The following is a 19,567-nucleotide window of genomic DNA, read 5'->3' on the forward strand; positions in this document are numbered from 1 at the left end:
TCTTAAATGGAGCTGATGGCTTGTAGGTACAGGTAATAGTTTGATCAGACACTTGTTTGCATTGTGAGAATTCAGGATTATTAGTTATATACAGGCTGGATAGGAACCTATGTTTGGATATCAGCAATCAATGAACAATATAAACATATCAAATTGTCAGTTACCATGATTTTCAGATCCTTCTCTGTGCAAATTCAATTTTTTTGTGTTAAAGTTGGGTGGGTTTGGTGTGGATTGTTTGTTTGTTTGTTTGTTTGTTTGATTTGGGTGTTTTAATTATTTGCTCATCTTTCAGTATTTGCTGTTGGGTAGCATTGCACATTTCCTTTTCCTTATGAAACAGTTCATAATTTTATGAGCTATATAAAAAGGAAATTATTTAGACAATTGTGATACTGAAGACAGTCTACATTCGTATGATTTCAGATTGCCACACCTTTTTCTTAAATGTCAATGTCAGTATGTTTTCTGTAAATTAATATGTTTTAGGTTATTTCTAAAATGTTGTCTTATTTTTATTGGTTAAGTTGTTGCCTCAACATTGCCTCAGCATTTTAATGTTTTAATGGTTTTAATGATGAATGTCTCCATTATTCTAGCACAGTAATCGTAACTGGTATGAATTTCTTTAATGATGATCATAGGATAGTTCAGGATCAGACCTTTGGAAATCCTCTAATCCAGACTCTGAGAGGCCTCAGAACAAACATCTCCTCTCTGATTTAGTATTTCCATGAAAACACAACTGAATATCTACTGTAGTCGGGGGGAGAGTGAAAGCTGTAACAGCTGGTAACAGCTGGTTTGAATTATTGAGCTTTGTCTGAGAAATGAAAGGATGGATGTGATAGCTTATGGTTTCAGAAATATTCACTTTTCCTTGAAATCCAGGAAGTATTCCCAGCTAATAATTGCTGTATGAACCCCAAGAGCCACTGAACTGCATTCTCAAAATAATTGTTGAAAGCTTTTGATTGCAGCAGGCTTGGGGAATTAGTGTTCTGTCAAAAAGCTTCCTTGAAAGCTGTCCTTTTCAAGACTGGCCTTTCACTGCTCAGGGATTCCTATTTTCACTAGGGCTGTTTACATAAGACTTTTTAAAGGTTCCTTTTGCAAATAACTTAATTATGTACAGCAAAAAATGAAACGTATTTAAGAACATTGAGCAGCTGTATGGGTCTGTACAAAATGGGGTCACCATTCACATTGAGTAGGCCAATCTTTTATCTTCCAGCAAAATCACCCAGAAGCAAAAGTTAAGAAGTTTGCCTTCAGAGATGTTCTGGAAAAACAAATTTGAGCTGGGAAAGTGGGCCTGGGAAAATACTGCTTCCTGGGACAGGTTGTCCAAGCAGCTGAGAAATAATGGAAATGGTCTTAATTACAACTGTTAAAGGCTCAATCTTTAAAAGATAGCAGGTGGCTGAACGAGAGAAGTTACACTGACTGTAGTATGGTAAAGGGCACTTAACAGAGAGGGGAGAGCTTTCCTAGTGATGGGTGTAAAGGGAGCGTGGAACTTGCATGCTTTCACCCTTCCTCCAGTAATTTCTTTTTAACTCTCTCTCTGTAAAATGTGACTGGTTTGGAAGGTTGGTTGTAGCATACCCAGTAAAAGGCAGAATGCATGGCTGCTGCTTGTGCTCAGGGTATATTGTACTTTAGTAATTGTGAGGAATTCCTTTGCTGCTTAACTGCTAAAATGTGCCTTGTAAAACTGCTAAATGCAAGCGAAGAAACCAAACAACAATGAAACTGCTTAAAACCCTTTTAGGGGTAAATATGATTTTGTGACTCAAATGTCCTGACCAAAATCATTCCTTTCCAAAATAATTCCTTTTCCACTGGCTGTGTTTTGACGAGCTGTGCTGAATTTAGGCCCAGTGACTCAGCAGCCCTTTTAAATGTCTTCACTTGCATGAATAGTTGCTGCAATGCTTGTTATCAAACACGAGGACCAATGTCTGTGGATCACTGTGTTGAATGTGTTGAATTTACAGATTGAGATTGTCACAGACTTGAACCATGAGATTTTGAGCACCTCCAGTGATAAACCTGACTTATGTTTCAATATAAAGGGCTGGGGGAGTAGGTAAACTTTTCTCCTGTTAAAAGCTCTGTATGATGTATCATGTGTAGGCTCCAGTTTATTATAAATGAGTCTGTAGAATCCTATTTACAACTGAACGCTTATCCTTACAAGCAAGGACCCTGAGCATGCTCAGTGCCCATATTTAACCAAGAGGCTTTTTTACACTTCAGAAATCTGGCTAAGCTTGTCCCTTTATTGACAGAAGAGCACAGTTGCTTTATTTACTTAAAATAAGTCTTTAACTGCATATCCCCCAAATAAACCATTGCTCAGTTACAGTATTTTTAAAAAGCTTCTAAAAATCTGTGTTGCTTGTTTTCTGACAGCTGTTACTTAAATGCATGCTGTGAAATCTGTGGTTAAAATAAATGGCTCTCATGCAGTGATTGTTTAGCTTAGGTATCAGGAGAATTTTTAAAGACAATTAAACAGGAGTTGTGAAAAAATAGGCAGTATTTTCAATATAGTGGTGCTTACAGATGCCGCAATGGTTATTTCCAACTTAAAGGGTGTGGTAAATATTTTGGTTGTATCTAGCAGCATAAAGACATGGTTGTGTGTTCATGCAGTGTATTTTTAGAAACTCAGCTGCCATCTACATCTTTGAACATCTGGTTATTGAAAATGCAATAAAAAGTCTATTGTTAATGGGCTTCAAAATAACAAAGATGATAAAGCAACTCAGTGTTGAGGCAGGGCAAATATGGCATTATCTCTCAGCTTTCATAGCTTCTCTGGCTGTGCTGCCTACAAAACTTTAGTCATGGCTCATCAGAGATACCTAGCTCAAGTTTGCTGTGCAGACCAGCATTATCCTGTTTTCTGTATGTGCTCCCCATCTGAACCTGTCTGATCTCATGCTAGAATTGAAGGGTCTCCGAGGACACAGACTATCTGGGGAAGTAAGTGTGTTTGTACAGGCTTTTTCAGTACAGTCCTGCTCATAACTGGGGCTCCTGGATTATGAAAGTATAAACACGATACTAATAAATCATGGTGTGGTTTCTGTACATAATGATACATGTGCAGTTGACATAATCAATATGTTTCCTTTGCAGTGAAGCTGTGTTAGGTTATACCCACTGAGAGCTGATTATACTCATTTGTTGCTGAAGTGGTATTTGTAGTTTGAGATAATAGATCTTCTGTAATGGAGGTGTATTACTTATATGAATAAGTTGGAAACAAGTAGGGTAGTTACTAGTGGAAACCAACATTTTATATAATCATCAGTTGTATTTACATAAAGTTAAAATAACACAATGTGTCTGAACTGCACTATCCAGATCAGAGCAGATGAACTCTCCTTTGTGCAGCAATAATGCTAAGGTGTCTTTTCTGAGAAGTTTTTTGATACTTATAATTTCTTCAATACTTCTCCCTCCTTCTTGTTTGTTTTATAGGAGCAGCTGTCCCAGGTCCTTGATGCCATGTTTGAGAGAAAGGTAAAACCTCAAGAACATGTGATTGACCAAGGAGATGATGGAGACAACTTCTATGTTGTTGAACGGTAAGCAGCTGCACCTTTGAAATGTAGAGTATGTTTCTTTTTCTTTTCTTAGAAATGGCAGGGAATGCTAACTGCAGGACAGCTTCTGAAGGAAAATTAACTTCTTGCAGTCATTGCCACTTACTCTGATTTTTCCATTTTTACCTTTAGGTCCCCATGGACATTTGGATCATTTATTCAGGGACAATCAAATTTGACCTAGGTGGACATTTCAAAACTGCTGGGTTTTAACACACTCTGTGACCCTGCTTAAAAGCTCAAATACCATATTCTTGGAGGGAAGGGTCACAGCATGACCTTGCCTATGATTTGTTCAGTTTAGCTTTTGTGCCCATTAGCATCTGCATAGCTTAGAAGCAGCCATACTACATGCTGTGTCTAGGCCAGGATGTGTTTCTTCTGAAGGAAAGAAGGGAAAAAGCAGCAAAGAGAAACCATGTGGTAAGGGATAGGAAATTATTTTGAGGAAGGAAATAGACAGGAAATAAAAATTTGTGGTAGTGGCTACCATAGAACAACTTAGACTCTTTCCAGTTATTTTTGATCACTAATTGTAGAAAGACTTGTGTTGGCTTTTCTTCTCTTCATCAAATAATTTGTATTTGCAGAGTTTAAGGTGCCATTTTGTGATTTCTTGCATCAAGCAAATTCACGTGATAATTATGTTGATCACATATATATGTGCAACAGCCATTTAATAGATACATGTATACATGTACATTTTTAAATATATTTTACCCTTTTGGAAGAAATTCTGGCTACAGTATTTCCACTTGGCTGCAAGTACAAAATCAGAGGACTCTGGCTCCTTCAAAGTATCAATAGGTACATCTTGTTACTCTAGGATAAGTCACTAATAAATATCCCTGACAATTAATTTCTTCCTGTCTGAATGAACAGTGGCTTTGTGCTGCAGATGTAACTTCTTAGCTCCTTGTCTGCATAGAAAATTAGGCTTTCCAGCACAGTCCTTTCCCCAAAAGGCTTCTGTTTGTAGTTTCCTCACCAGATAACTTTTGTCTGTGTGTCCTTTATCACAGAAGGTAACACAGAAGGACAGCAGGCAGGGTAGATGCAGGAGCTGTTTAGAGCTGGGATGAAGGTGTTGGGTGGCTAAACATGAGCATGCATCACTGCTAAGGCACTTGATGAGTCTGCTGATTGAGCAGTCATCAGTCAGGGGGGGCAGTTCTGGCCTCTGCCTCTTGGAACAGGATGATCCACAATCTTGCTGAGTTATCTTCTTCTGCTTTTCTGCCTTTTTTTTTTTTTTTCCCTGAGGTTTTATGTTTTTTCATGTCAGTATTTTTCTTCTGAGTCCTTGAACTCTTAACGATTACCATCTCAACAATTACACTTCGGTCTGTGCTTTTATTCTTATCTTGCAGGGCTTTAGCAGATAGGCTGTTTCACAGTTCAGCAACAGTTTTCTCAGTAAAACCAAGGTCACCTAGTGCTGCCTCACCAATTTAGTCCTTGGGCCATAGGCAGCTAAATATTTGGCTGTAGGCTATGTGTCTGTAGTCTTTAGGAAACCAATTACTCTAATAAGTCACTTTCAGGCTGAGGAATGGGAAGAAGTTGTTGCATTTCTTTGAAGTTGCTCACAGGTGGCTCTTCTAGATCAAAAAACTCTGAAGATTATTGCTTCTGGTACCTCTCAGACAACCATTAAGTAAACACTAGACATGACAAGAATTAGTGAAAAATTCCATCAACACTAATTCTTATTTAGTTTACCATTAGCGTGCTGTTGGTTTCTCTGCTCAGCTGTGAGTGAAGAGCAGGGTGTAAAAAGTGTCTGGTAAGAATGTTGCTCAGCCTTCATGCACCCAGCTCGCTCCTTTAGCTTTCTGGATGACAGAGACTACATTCCTTTAACCTTCTGACATACCAGAAATCCTGGAAGATGCTCTGCTCTCAATACTAGGCCAGGTCTCTCCAATGAGTGTTCCTATACTTGTTTACCATGACAAGTTTCACCTGCTTGCATTTTTGTTGATTTTTTTTTTCCTTATATGCCTAATGGTATTCTGGGAGATAATATCACTGCTTCTGACAAAGATCTGAAAACCCAGGGAAAATTATATGTGTGTTCAGTGTGTTCAGCAGCTTAAAGCCTGGAAGGAGAATAATACAGTTCCTTCCAACAAAGATCTAAAATCCCAGGGAAAATTTATGCATGTTCAGTCTTCCAGGAAGATCTTCCCTACCTGCTTTTCTGCAGGGCATGATATATTTTATAGTCTCTTAGGCTACTTCCTGAATGGTCTCTGATGTCATAGCTGAGAACTATTCAAGCCTAGTCAAGCTAAATTTTAAACTATTTTTACACCCCAAGTGTAAAACAGCTCTGAGGGTGTTAGAGACACTTATTTGACCTTTAAAGGGCTGACTTTCTGTGCACAGCCTGGTTCTTCAATGCAATTGCTCTGTTGCAGTTTGATTGAGTTTTGTGTTGAGCTTTTGACTCACTTGGCTTGTGCCTGTGTCTTCATGAAGAGTTGGGGCTTTTGACTGAGAAAATTCTGGGTTACTGTTCCCTTAACTTCATTACAATGTAGAAGGACAGGGTGTGGAGGCCTTTAGGCCATTTCTGTTTAAGCAGATTACAGCTCTCTATGAAAGTGCAAGGAAGCTGCTGGTACTTGAATACTTTCTTCTTGATCTGTTCAAAGATCCTGGCTGGATTTCAGCAGTTGCAGAGAGCTTTCCTGTTTGTAGAGATGAGCTATAACAACAACAACAAAAAAATAATTTAGAAAACCTTTTAGCTTGGTCACTTCAATGTGAAACTAGTGTGACCAGTAGGGAACCTGTAATGTTCTGCAAAACTGCAGGAGTGAGTTACCCATGCTTCCTAAACTTGTGCATGGTGTGAAGTTGAACTGAGTGATGTTTTGGTCCTAAGAGCTCTATTAGACAAATATCTGTTGAGAAATGGTTGCCTCTGGAGATCTCTGTGCTCCTGTGTAACGATGTGGCATGTATAACATTCCTGAACTAGCTTTAAATTTTCCAGCCTGAGGATCAGTATGTGCTGCTCACATTAATACATTCAGTCAGGAGTTTAGGTATGTAAAGAAAGGCCCTTTCTGTGATCTTTGTGCTTCTACAGCATCCCTGTTGTACAAGAGCTGAATAGTCTGACTCTAGTATGGGCATATGCAGAACCAAGCTATGGTTCTTATTGGGGTTGTGATGTAGACATAACCTTAAGATGGTGTTGATACAAACCCATGGGAGCAGGTGAGCACTTGGAATGAGTTTATCCTGAAGATGCTGCAGCAATCCTGTCACTGGGGAAATGGGTCATAATGGATCCAAGTCACTCTAAAGAGGCCTCACAAGGTAACAAGCATGCTGTGAAGACCGAATACTGTTAAAGAATGTGAAACTACCTATCACCTGAGCCAGAATGTTCTACAACAGCAATGTCAAAATACTGTGCAGGGGATACCAAGCTGATCCTGCTCAGATCTGTCAGGGGTGAAATGATTTTTTTAAGAGAGGATTGTTGTGAAAATGGTGTAGATTGAAGCAGCTTAGTCTCAGACAATTGGAGAGCTCAATAAAGCATGTTCCATCTTATCCACCAATAAGAGGATGACTTTTATAACAGCAAAAAACTGTTTCTGTGGTCTGTACTGGAATGCTGTCTAAAAAAAATGTCTATTTCATTGTTTTCCAGGGGGTTGTATGATATTTTTGTAGCAAAAGACAACCTGTCACGCTGTGTGGGCCGCTATGATAATCATGGCAGTTTTGGGGAGCTGGCATTGATGTACAACACTCCTCGAGCTGCCACCATTGTTGCCACAACAGAAGGAGCCCTTTGGGGACTGGTAAGGAAAAGAAGTTGCTTTCAACTGCATAACATTTTAGACACTAAGTCACCGTGTCCTGTGCTTGTCTTGGTATGATTCCCTGGTGCTAATAGCTGTTTTATCATGACTTTATCTCACCTTCTGGCATAAGAGATCCATTGTGCAAATCTTTATGGGCACCTTTCTAGAACAACTTTTCTGTAAAAACTGGATTCCTAATTTTATCTGTCCCTTTATTATTTTGTATGCACTGCAATTGTGGTTTTTCTTTGGGAAAAAAAACCCTGGTTTTGTTTTCATCCTGCAAAAGACAGTGGAGGCATTAACACACATTTTATATGGTGGGGAGAAATAGTATCTAAATGATGTTTTTTATTTTCAACTCTCCTTCTTACCATTTTGTCTGCCTCAAGGGGAATGGGAAGGTCTTAAATATCTCGAGGATGTCAGTCATTTGAAGAGCTAGGAAAACTGTTTCAAGGGTTTGGTTTCCTTCAAAACAACCTGTCATGGTGTTTCCAGTCCCTCTGTGTTACCCTGGGATTGGTCCTCAGGTCAGCATGACCTATGGATTCCAAGCTAGGTGATGGTTTTGTTTGTCTTTGGTCCAGCAGTGTTGATTGTGAAGCTGTAGACATTAGTTTCCTTTTTTAGTTCTTTTCTCCATGCTGTTTGGGTAGGGTTATTTCCACAGTGCTCTCTTACTCATCTGTGAGGGCTCACATAATAAGCAGATTGTGTGATCAACGAAGCCTTTGAAGCCAGAAGTGTTGTATGCTTTCTGTGTGTGCTGGGCTCCTTGGCAACTATTGCTGGTGGTTGACCATGTATCGTGACCTTGATTATAGGACTGATAAGCTGCTACATACAGCATGCTTACTGTAATCTCAGCACTTGCCTAGGAATCTGACTTCCCTTTACTTTGTGAGCTGAAAGGAAAGGTTTTGGTAAATCAACCAGGGAGTAATGTCAGAATCTAATTTCTTGAACAAGACAGAACAAAGCAGCTACCTACAAACTGAGCTCATTCATAGAAGGAAGGCAGTTGTATTTTTTATTAGTCTGCTGAAGTCATTGCTAAAGCTCATGGGTTATCTGCCATTTAGGAAATGTGGATTACTCCTGCTTCATTGCAGACTTATGCCAACAAAAGCCTGGAAGGCTCAGACACAAAGCACTAATCACACATGGGTCTCTTCTGGAGCAGAGAAATGTCTTCAGCCTTTGCTACTGAAGGTGTCTGGGGAACACTGCATGATCGCACACATTTCCTTCCCTACTCAGCCTTTTTTGTTCAAGTGCTGCTGCTTCTCCTCCCTTACCAATACTCTCAAATGACTGAATTCTTAATTTTTATGCTTTTACAGCTCATCGTACCATTTCTGCACCTTTCTGCTTCTCTGAACATGTGCATTAGTAGAGACCTCTGCCACTAAAGAATTTATTTAAAAAAAAGAAAAACAAAACAATCCCTCATGCTTTATTATGTCTTTTTCTTTGGATAGCAGCAATATTAGTCTTCACCTTTTCACCTCCTTTAACATTTATGTTCCATTAATGACACCTGTATTAGCTGTTGTTTGAAGGTACAGGTATTTGCAGCCTGCACCCCATAAAACTGTTCTCTTACTTGAAAATGTCTCTTCACCTCCGGGTGTCTGCTGAGTTAGCAGTTGATGCTTTCTGAAACTGACATCCAGAAGAATGACTCTGAGTGGATGTTTGTGGTCTGTGTAAACTGGAAAGATTCTTATTTTTTCATGGTATCATTTCTCTAATCAAACTTCTGCTCCTTCCCTCTGGCTTTTTGCTTTTGCTTTTTACACTTAGGGGCTCATTTTGTGTAAGGTTCTGCAATTCTCACAGCGTTTGCAATTAATTCAGTGCTGATGCTGACTGTGAGCATTATCCTATTGCAAGCACACAGATCCCGGCTGGGTTCAGTGCCCTTCTCCTGGGCGCGCCTGCTGTTCAGTCTCCTCTCTCTTCTACCTTTCTCATCGGTGTTTGCCCATAGCCGAGCCTTCCCTTTTCTGTTTGGACATAACAAACCTTTGGTTCGAGTGACCCATGTGCTCTGAGATGTCTGCCGCGGCGGGCAGGGCGCTGTGCTCGGGCGGGCAGTGCCGCCCCGCGGCCGCCGGGATTGCGGGAGCAGCGGCTGCGGGGGACGGGGGGGGCGGTGGGAATCGTGCCCGATATTTGGGCTTCCAAAGCAAAGCATCAGGAAGATGCTTATGGTACACACGTGGCAAGCTTGCATTTAGGAAATAGTCGTAGTTAAAAGCTGCCTCTCAGCTCCTAGGAGGTGGAGGAGTGAATCGAGCCTGCTGCTCTTTGGTGTTCTGTCCCCCGTCCATCTGGGGCCAGTATAAATGTCCAGCTTACTTTTGAAATCTGTGACTCCAGTGAAGAATCTGAGACTTTATCCTGCAGTTATATAAAATAAAAAATAAAATAAAAAATATAAAAAAATATTATATTATAAAAATAAGTGTTGGAAGTGCCAGTTTCCAATAGCTTCAGCAAGAAAAGCATAATTGTTTATTGTTTGTGGGAGCATGAAAGATGTATGAGCAAGCAGCCACACAAAACGCCAAACCCCTCAATCCTGAAAACCAGTAGAAGTTAGACTAAAAATGGAATTCTTAAATGCCTCTCTGAGGAGCAGGTCTTACAGCTTCCTGTTTTTCAATTTGTTGTTGCAGAAAGTACTCTCCCAAGAGCTGTTAGGATTACCATTGTGATGGATATGGTATCATTTTAACAGCTGGCTTTTCAAAGACAGTGTTTGTTGCAAATACTCATTCATGTTTTAAAAGGAGCATTTTAGTCAAGAGGAGTAATGTGTTTCTCTGTGCTGTTTTTTGCAGGATCGAGTGACATTCAGAAGAATTATATTGAAAAACAACGCAAAGAAGAGGAAGACATATGAATTATTTATTGAGTCTGTGCCCCTTCTTAAATCCTTGGAGGTAAGACTTCTCAGAGACATCTGCATCATTCTTGCATTAGCATTAGCTCTGTGGTAAGTGTTTCTGCTGTGTCAGAAATCTGTCATTTTTTCTTAGCAAAAAGTATCAAGAGATGTTTTGGTGTCACGTTTACTGCACAATTTAATTTGCATTGTTAAAGTTGTACTCTGTTTTTTTTTTTCAAATCCTTTGTTCACAGTAGGTGATTTGCTCATTTTAATCTCATTCTGTTTAAAGGTTTAAAAAAAAATCACAAGACCACAAAAACTATCCATAAATGTGTCAGAATAGGTATTAAAGTGAATATTGGAATTGAGGGCTTTGGTTCCCTTTGAGGATATGATATTAATGATACAGTCACTGGGATATTTGGCCTTTTTTGGCCATGAATGGTTTTAAATCTGAGGCAAAGATTATGAGCTGTAGTAGGCCTTGCTTTAACCTTAACAGATATTCAGAAGGTAAATTACGAATAGGCTAAAGGGAAGCTCTGCTACCTGGGAACAAGACCAGGGAGAGGAAGCAAATGTCATGTTCATCTGTGTCATCCCTGACTTTAGGAACAATGTATAAATTGTCACTTCTGTTGATTCAGCCTGTGTTTTCAGAGGGCTTCTGGAGCTTTGAAAATATTTTTTTTTTAAGTCTATTTTTCAGAATTAATCTTTAGTATTTAGGAAGTGTTTTTAATCCCTTTGAGAGAAGATTACAAAATTATATAGTATCATTAGGTGTGAATAGCAACCATTAATATATTTTCTTTTGGATTTACGTTGGTAGCTGTGGAAAAGGTAATTGTGCAATGCCTCCCTCAGTGCCTGGCTTAAATTGGTTCTATCAGTGTGACTTTTTTGAGCCTCAAAATGATTCATAAATATATTAAGATCTAGAAAAATAACTCGTTAGCACTGGATAGCTTTTTGTATGACACACTGCAGTTGAATCATGCATGGATCAGAATTAGGTTTCTTAAACATGTGCTAGATTCAGGTGCACTTGTGGAATGAATGGACTATAACTGAATCATCTGTTGAGATACTAATTTTAATTGTAAGATTTTCTTCCTTTGTAATATGTCTTTTATACTCCTCTGAACCAATATTGTTGCTTTGTGACGTTGCACATGTGCAGTGGGAAACACTAGAGATAAATTTAGCTGATTTTAGTTCCTCCCTGTTCATGAAGGTTCAGACACATTTCATTGCATGTCAGATTAGTACCTCTTGCCCTTGCTGCTGGACATCTTGTTGCAGTGTGTGCTTACAATGTAAAACTGGTATCCCTTTTATATCCCCTTCCTCTGTCCACTCTATGAAAGAGTTCTGGGACACAAACCCCCCCACATATTCAAGTATATGTTGTTTAAAATGTTTTGAAAATGTGTTGCTGGTGTTCCTCACAGAAAATTTATTCTTAAGGAGTTTATCACATTTCTCTGAGTATTTTCTTCAAATTTTCTTCAAACGGAATCTTAGAGGAAATGTTTTGTTTTTTGCTTTGTCCTAAGACAGCCACATCAGTTAATAAATAACTCTGAGGGTAAGAAAACCACAAGAATGGGATAGCAGACAATTTGTATTTCCTATTGATTATGGTAATTTTGAAAGCTGTGGTGCAGTATAATAATGTCAGTGTAGGGGTGGTATTTTTCATCACCCAGTTACTACACGTTTGCTTGTCTAGTGTATGCTTCTTCATTTCAGGGCTACAGAGTTTACCACAGGTGGATAGATGTTTGTTTAATTTCATTTCTGTCTGTGTTGCAGGCATCAGAGAGAATGAAGATCGTGGATGTTATAGGGGAGAAAGTGTATCAAGATGGAGAACGCATTATTTCTCAGGTATTGATGTCCATGCAGTTTTCCATGAAAGCCCCCAGCTAGGATTTTCATAGGCATCTATGACCAGATTAAACAAGGAGTCACAAGCATGTAGTAAAGGCATCTCCTAATTCCTAGGTCTGACTGAACAACAAAACCAAACAGTCCAACAGGAATATGATTTGGATTAAATTAAATGAAGTAATTTGGAGTGTTTTGCTAGTTGGCTCCAACTCAGCTAATTATTCAAAGAAGTTATGAGGGTTAATTAAAACCCCTTTTTTTCCCTGATGCACTTAAAAAGGAGTATTTCAGTGGTGGAGTAGTTTGGTGTCAGTTCAGTACCTTTGGTTGTTGCTATATGTTTTGTCTTCTGGAACAGATCAAGGCCAGAGTGTGTAATATGAAACTGGACAAATTAAAGCTAAAGCTGTGGAATTTTTTTGTCTGTGACATACATAACTTTTTGGAATGCTGTTATTGATGAAACACTGAAATTTTGCTGCAAGTTTAGCTATGTTGCTTTGTTTGTTGCAAAAGTGTTCTAGTTCAAATTAATGCAAGAAAGGCCTCAGTTTACCTGAAATAGCAGGCTTTTGATCACAACTGTCACCTTAATCAAAATATGGTTCCTTGATAATGTCTTGAACAGTTAATTACCTTGAATGTCTCTGAATAACTCTGAATGAGGAAACTTTAGTCTGCTGATAACCAAATCTGACATATTACTTCTCTCCAAACATAGCCTCAATTTTATCAGTTGAAAATCTTGTTGCTGAAGACCCTGAGTAAAATGAATTCTCAGCAAAATCAAAGCTTATAAATCAGTCTCAAAACTGGGAACCTACACAATCAGCGATCCAATTATGCAGTTGATTTTAATCTTTTATAATAACTGCATTAGGGACAAGGCTATGATTACCTTAAAAGGAGCATTAACAGTGTGGATGTGACTGGGTGATGGTAGTACTCTGCTAAAGATAGTGAAATTTTATATTTGGAAAAGCTGTGACAGCTCTTACATTACAGGATTTCCTCATATCAGTTCTTCATCCAGCTCTGTCTCCATGAAGCCTTTAGTTCCTTGCTTCTGGTTCATAGCAGAAGGCATGTGCCTGCTCTCCACTCTTGACTTCCAGTCCTGTATCAAGCCTCCAGAGGGGTTGGTATGGAGAGCGAAAGCCCTCTCTGTCACAGCCAAAACTTTCAAAATATTAAGTCCTGGAAAAGCCTCTAGGACAGGTGTGAACTACAATCTGTTGAAGTTTTGCAACCTGATGCAATTTAGGTAGATGTGAAAAAGGTTCTAGAAGCTCTCATGTAATCACAGAGCAATTAAAGTTGGACCTCACCAGGACCATGCCCAGGCACCTCTTCAGTATCCTAGAGGATGGACACTTCAGAACCAATCTGGGTTCCAGTGGCTGGTTACCCTCAGAGTGGCTTTTTCATAGAAAGAGCTGATTTTTACTAAAACATTTTTTAATTTCACACTCAGTTACTCAAGAACACCTTGCGATACCTTTCTAGAACTTGATGTATATCATTCATCTCCTTTGTGTTTTCCTTTCCACCTGCCTTGTCACTGGATGGTGTGTACTAATATTTCCTTCTCCTCTAATATATTATCTAACCAGTCACCTTTTAATGTTATGAATTTTAGTAGTTGTCAGTTCTAGTAGAATTCTAATAGATTTTTGCACCAGGCCTCTTTCAGAATGAAAGCTTTCACCATTTATACATACTTTTACAGTAAACTAAAGAATAATTTGTTTTGCCTTTTCATGTTCATAGGGTGATAAAGCAGATTGCTTTTACATCGTAGAATCTGGTGAAGTAAGAATCTTGATCAAAAGCAAGGTGAGTTCAAATTGGGTGATTAGGTTTTAGGTCAATCTCTGATTGATTGATTGATTGATTGATTAAATGGTGTGGAAAAGGCTACCCTGACTTATTTAAATGTATTATTTTAGGATATTTATCATTGTCACTCATGTGGTGGTATTGTGGTGTATGTGAATTAGCAACATATCTGTTCTGAAGTGACCAGAAGTCACTTTACTGAAGTTGGAGAATCTTTTGCTTATGTTTGCTCCTCCACATGCTATATTGATATACTCTTCCTGGCCTTGACTAAACCTTTTTTTGTAGCTTTGTAGAAAACTGCAACTTACAAAACCTGGTATCTGTTACCTCTAGAGACATCTTAGACAGTGATGTTTGAATGGATCTCTGTGCTTTCTGAAGCAGCCTTGGGGAACAACATTTTGTGTATGATAAAGCCTGTATTAAGCTAATACAACAGTTCCCAAAGTAAATACCTGCCAATATCAAAACTTTTGGGCTGGCATACACTTTTCTTATCAAACTGCTAATTGAGTTTGCTGCTAAGGTGTTTTAGTAATACAAAGCATGACTTTGGACTTGCTAGTTTAAAAGTGCTGAACCAATGAGCTGTTGCACATCTGTAACATATCTGGGATTAACTGCAGCCTTGTACAAAGACAGAGCAGTATGCAAATAATTAAAATGTACTGTATGCTGTTTTTAACAGACTATGACAGGTAAAGAAACAAACCAAGAAGTGGAGATTACCCGGTGTCACAAAGGGCAGTATTTTGGAGAGCTTGCACTTGTTACCAACAAACCCAGAGCAGCCTCTGCTTATGCTGTTGGAGAGGTCAAATGTTTAGGTAAGCAGATGTTCTGTGTTTCTAGCTGCTCTTTTCTGGTCTTTGATTATGTTGTTGACCATGCTCAAGTGAGCAGCCACTGAAAACTTAGCAGCCTTTTGGAAACTGGCATTCAGACACGAGGAGCTGGGAGCACTGGCTGGAGCAGGTCTCCATGTTGAAGTTTGAGAAGCACTGCTGCTTCATTCCAGCAGATTTTGTTTTCTCTACTTGTGTGTCCTGTGCTCTTTGAAGGGGTAAGTAGCATCAGCTTCTTGTCTACAGTTTGTTTGTTACACACAGCTTTCAGGTGATCTTCTAGTGTCAGTGTGGTGTGTATTTGGCTTATACTTGAGGTCAGGTATGTATTTCATTGATCTTGTTTCTCCAAATAACAGCACAGAGAGAAATCAGAAATAATTATTTCATTTTGTGTGACTTCTATTGTATTGTGACTTCTATTGTATTGTGACTTCTATTGTATTGTGACTTCTATTGTATTATCTCAAAATAAGATGGGTGTGTGGTGTCCTTTTTTGACAAACGATCTTGTTTTCACTTCTCTTCCTTTGCAGTTATGGATGTGCAAGCATTTGAGAGGTTGCTTGGACCCTGCATGGACATTATGAAGAGGAATATAACACATTATGAGGAGCAGCTGGTGGCACTATTTGGCTCTAGCATGGACCTGTTGGATCCAGGGAACTAGGCACAGGGTACCTCAATGCCTTTTTAGTTCAAGACACAGAAAAGCCTCCAATCAGCAACACAACTCACAAGGAAAACGGACACTACAGAACAGTTACTGCTGCTGTCTTCTTGGGCATTTTAGAAACCACAAACAAGTCTCAGCACAGATGGATTGCTCAGTCCCCGTCTCCACTTTGCTGCTGATACTTCATAATTAGACCTAGATTAAAGATTATTCTAACCCTATGTTCACTCACTTGGTTCAGAATGGCATCTGTCCAACAGTTCAAGTGCCTGATATGAAACCCAAAGTGTGCAAGATGTAGAAGAATCTTTCCTTCTGGTGTTACTACTGGTATAAATTTTCAGACCAGATTCTATAGCGGGAGGTTGCCTGTTCTGCAGAGGCAGCCTGTGGAGTATGAGCCTTTTACAGGTTTATTACCTTCCTCTCATGCTTTCCTTTCATAATGTCAAATTTGTTTTTAATTGTAGTATCTGGGTTTGAAGTTAAAATATCAATGGAGCTAATTAAAATGTGACACTGAAGTTGTTTTCTATCTGCTGAAAGCAGCAGGTATTATAGCTCCTTAAACCAAGTAAACCAAGCTGGGGAACATGGGACAGTCTGCTTAGCAACAAAATGCAGAAAATGAAGCATTAGTATATTTTAAGTGTTTTCTGAGAAGCAAAGAAAATGGATTCATTCTATGCTGCCCAAAAAAGTGCAGTGGTTCAGATCACATGGCCTGAAGGTGTCATCATTGTCATCTCCCCAAATTTCCTCCTTGTTCCTGACACTGAGTACATTTTATTGTGGAGAGATCACAATATATGACCTTCTTTTGCTTACAGAGATTCTTTATACTGCTAGATTTCCCAGGGCGCTCTTGTTGTCTGGGTCAGTTTTAAAGCTTTTTAAGGAGGTGAATGTTTTATAATTTAAATGAAGACTACTTCTGTACTTGTTTACAGGAGCTCCCCCCAGTCCTAACATTTCACAGTATTCTAACTTCATTAGACACTTGGATGCTTCCAAATACCACGTTGATTGCTAAACTTTTGAAAAGTTGGCAACGTTTGACTTTGTAAAGCAAATGTCTTTGCATTTGGTGTGTTTGAGGAGTCATTTTGGTTTAGGTGATAACTAAGCTAATGCTTATCTAAAATACCCATCAAATTTGCAGCATTTATTAGGTAGATTCTATTTCTGTAGCTTTAATGACCTTAATTGGCTACTGCTGAGATTTTATCAGAATATTATCTAAAGAATCAGACCATAAGAAGGACCTTTTTATGGTGTACAAACAAAATATTTATATGAAGACACTGAATTTGTAGGTAATAAATCTAGTGACCCTTTGAATCTGCATTCTTCTGCAGCTCGTGCAAAACTTACTGGTGTTTTATGGGGTTATAAAGTTTTAATTGTGGGTGTTAGTGTAACAGAACCTGCTCTTTTTATTTATGGCCACGAGAGCAAGAATAGAAGGATGCTAATGTTGAATTCCTGCTTCTAGTTATCCCAGTGAACATTTCTCAAGGGCATGAGATGCTTAGCTGCAACTCTGAGTTGATTATTGGACAATTTTTACCCCTAAATGGAGAAGCTCCTCACAGTACTTGCAATAGGAGTAAGATGGAAAGTTGGTAAGTTTGGCTGTTGTCCAGTTATTGTAACTGGAATAATATTTTTATATCATGTGAATGATTTGTAGTGGACACCACTGAACTAGGTGTTTCCATATTATTAAAGTCCTGGTTGTGATGTCTGGTGGCTGTTCTAACTGCATGTACTTTAGAACAGTGAATTTCCCTTGCTTTATCGGGCTGGTTTTTTTATTATTGTTGTTGTTGTAAATTACAGCCAAAGAAGCAGCAAGTACTTATTTCATGCTTCCAGGATTTAACACCAAAGAAAAAAATATTTTGATTACAGAATAAACAAAAGAACAAAACAACAAACACAAGACAAAAATGAAAAATCATACTTATCTGGTCCTTGCATTGGTAATAGATAAAACTTTAAGATTCTTTGGGCTCCAAGACAAGAGTCTTTTTGAAGCCAGCTTGTGACTGTCTCCAAACCAGTATGAGTTTCTGTGCTGCCTAAACTGTCATGTGAGTTAAAGAGAAAACTGCTGTGAATAATCATCAGCTGGCCTTTGCTGTTCCCAGGCAGAGTATCCTCTCCTTTATCCATAAGAGCCTGGCAGTTTGGGCTGCCTTACATCTGGATTCTGGTTCTTACAGCCTTTGGTTCTCTGCAGGACAGCATTTTATACCTCAGCATATGCAAGCATTGGCAGCTTAACCAAAAAGCCATGCTAGGCTGATGTAAGGTATATCTGCTTGGAAGAGAGGATTTGATTCTAGAAGCCAAATGAAAGGATGAGAATTTAAAAGCAAAAGATTGGCATCCCATTTGAACAAGAAATTTTGAAGTTTTACCTTTTTCCAGGTTTCCCAAAGCACAGGGATACCAGGCAATTCCATCCTGGATCTGTGTGACATCATTGTCATGTAAAGAGGCTGCCTGAGATCAAACTGAAGGAGAATGAGCCTGTAAGAAGGCTCATCCGTTTAAAAGTATAATTTGCAATGTGTCTTAATTAATTTGGTCTGGTCTAACCAACCTGTTCTTTACTTTTTTGGAGCATGATGATAGAGAAATTTGTAGCAAAACATTCAACGTTGGCAGATGCCAGGTTAGAGCACCAGCAGTGGGCAGTTGGAAGGTGTGTGAGTGGCAATACCCAGACCAGTGCCTGAGGTGAGGTGCCTGCTCATAAATATCTGCCCACATCCCTGTGTCTCAGCTCATTCCTTCTCATTATTACTGCTCATTGCAGCTGTTGTGGAGAATGAGCCCAGGTTTTTGTTGTTGAGCTCAGTGTTCAGTAAATCTGCTGTGGAGTCTGTGGAAGAGGCAGTAGAGAGAGCTCTAGTTTTTATTAAAAGAACTCAGCAGCAAAGAGGGCAAAGAGAAAAACATCTTTAAGATTTAGGGGGGAGGGGGAAAAGTCGCTTGTTTGTAATTCCCTGGTTGTGATTGTTGTGAAGTTATTGAGAGGAGCTTTTGGTGGCCAAATATCCTGGCATAGGATATTTCTGTTCAATGTTGCAGCACAGGTTTCACAATGTAAAAGAGCAAAAAAGAATGTAAGTGCTGTCTTTTTAGAAACAAAAGTGCAAAACTTAAAGCTTTAAAACAAAACTTTAAAAACAAAGTGCAGTTTTGCACAGAGGGCAAAAAACTAAACCCCTTTGAATGTCACTTTTTTTTTTTCCACTGGCTGAAAGCAGACTCTTGTTCTTGACATGCATTTGTAACCCAGTCTTGACAAAACACAAACACTTTGGTTTATTTCACTCCAGATAATTTTTGTTCTTATTGTTATTGCTGATTATTTTCGTTTTTTTCAAACCATAAATTTTCTTTCAAGAGGCCTTCCTTGTGAATTTGCTCCTGACAGTCTGCAGCACTACACTGCTATTTCAAGATGCAAGAGAAAGTCACTAACCTCATAGGAGAACACTTGACTCTGCTGAGCTGGCTGGAGCTAATAATGCGCTATTAATTTTCCTCTGCTCTGTGAGGCAGGAGGGGAATGAAATTCTGCATGAAGTTGCTACCTCAAGGCTCCAAGTGCTTTTAAAGGTCTTTCACTTGGGAGAGTTTCATAAGACAGTTCTTAAAATTGGTCTGTTCTTTTGAGTTAAATGTGTTGGTTTTTTTTTTTTAATTGATTCATTGAGGGACCCTTATTTTAATTCATTTTACTTTTAATACTTGATTCTCAAAGGAGGAACAGCTGCAAAGTTTGGTTCTTGCACTATAGTGTTGAATATGAAAGAAAAATGCTTGCCATATAAGCATATGGTTTTAATGACCTAAACCACTCTGGGGTTCAGCTTCACTTTTGGTTAATAAAAACCTGACATGTTGTGTCCAGCCTTCCTCTACAATCCAGTGTGTTC

At 38.9% G+C, this 19,567-nt stretch overlaps 1 protein-coding gene across 1 annotated transcript in view; it reads left to right on the forward strand.

The window, feature by feature from the left end:
* PRKAR2A (protein kinase cAMP-dependent type II regulatory subunit alpha) overlaps positions 1-19,543 on the forward strand; it is a 58,608-nt gene extending 39,065 nt beyond the window's left edge. The window contains exons 5-11 of the mRNA XM_030458590.1: positions 3,496-3,602; positions 7,294-7,447; positions 10,303-10,404; positions 12,171-12,245; positions 14,019-14,084; positions 14,779-14,917; positions 15,472-19,543. Of these exons, the coding sequence (XP_030314450.1) occupies positions 3,496-3,602; positions 7,294-7,447; positions 10,303-10,404; positions 12,171-12,245; positions 14,019-14,084; positions 14,779-14,917; positions 15,472-15,605 (777 nt within the window). The 3' untranslated portion in view covers positions 15,606-19,543. The remainder of the gene's footprint in view (positions 1-3,495; positions 3,603-7,293; positions 7,448-10,302; positions 10,405-12,170; positions 12,246-14,018; positions 14,085-14,778; positions 14,918-15,471) is intronic.
* Positions 19,544-19,567: the final 24 nt, after the last annotated feature.

Source organism: Calypte anna, chromosome 12 (assembly GCF_003957555.1).
Source record: "Calypte anna isolate BGI_N300 chromosome 12, bCalAnn1_v1.p, whole genome shotgun sequence".
NCBI classification, from domain to species: domain Eukaryota; kingdom Metazoa; phylum Chordata; class Aves; order Apodiformes; family Trochilidae; genus Calypte; species Calypte anna.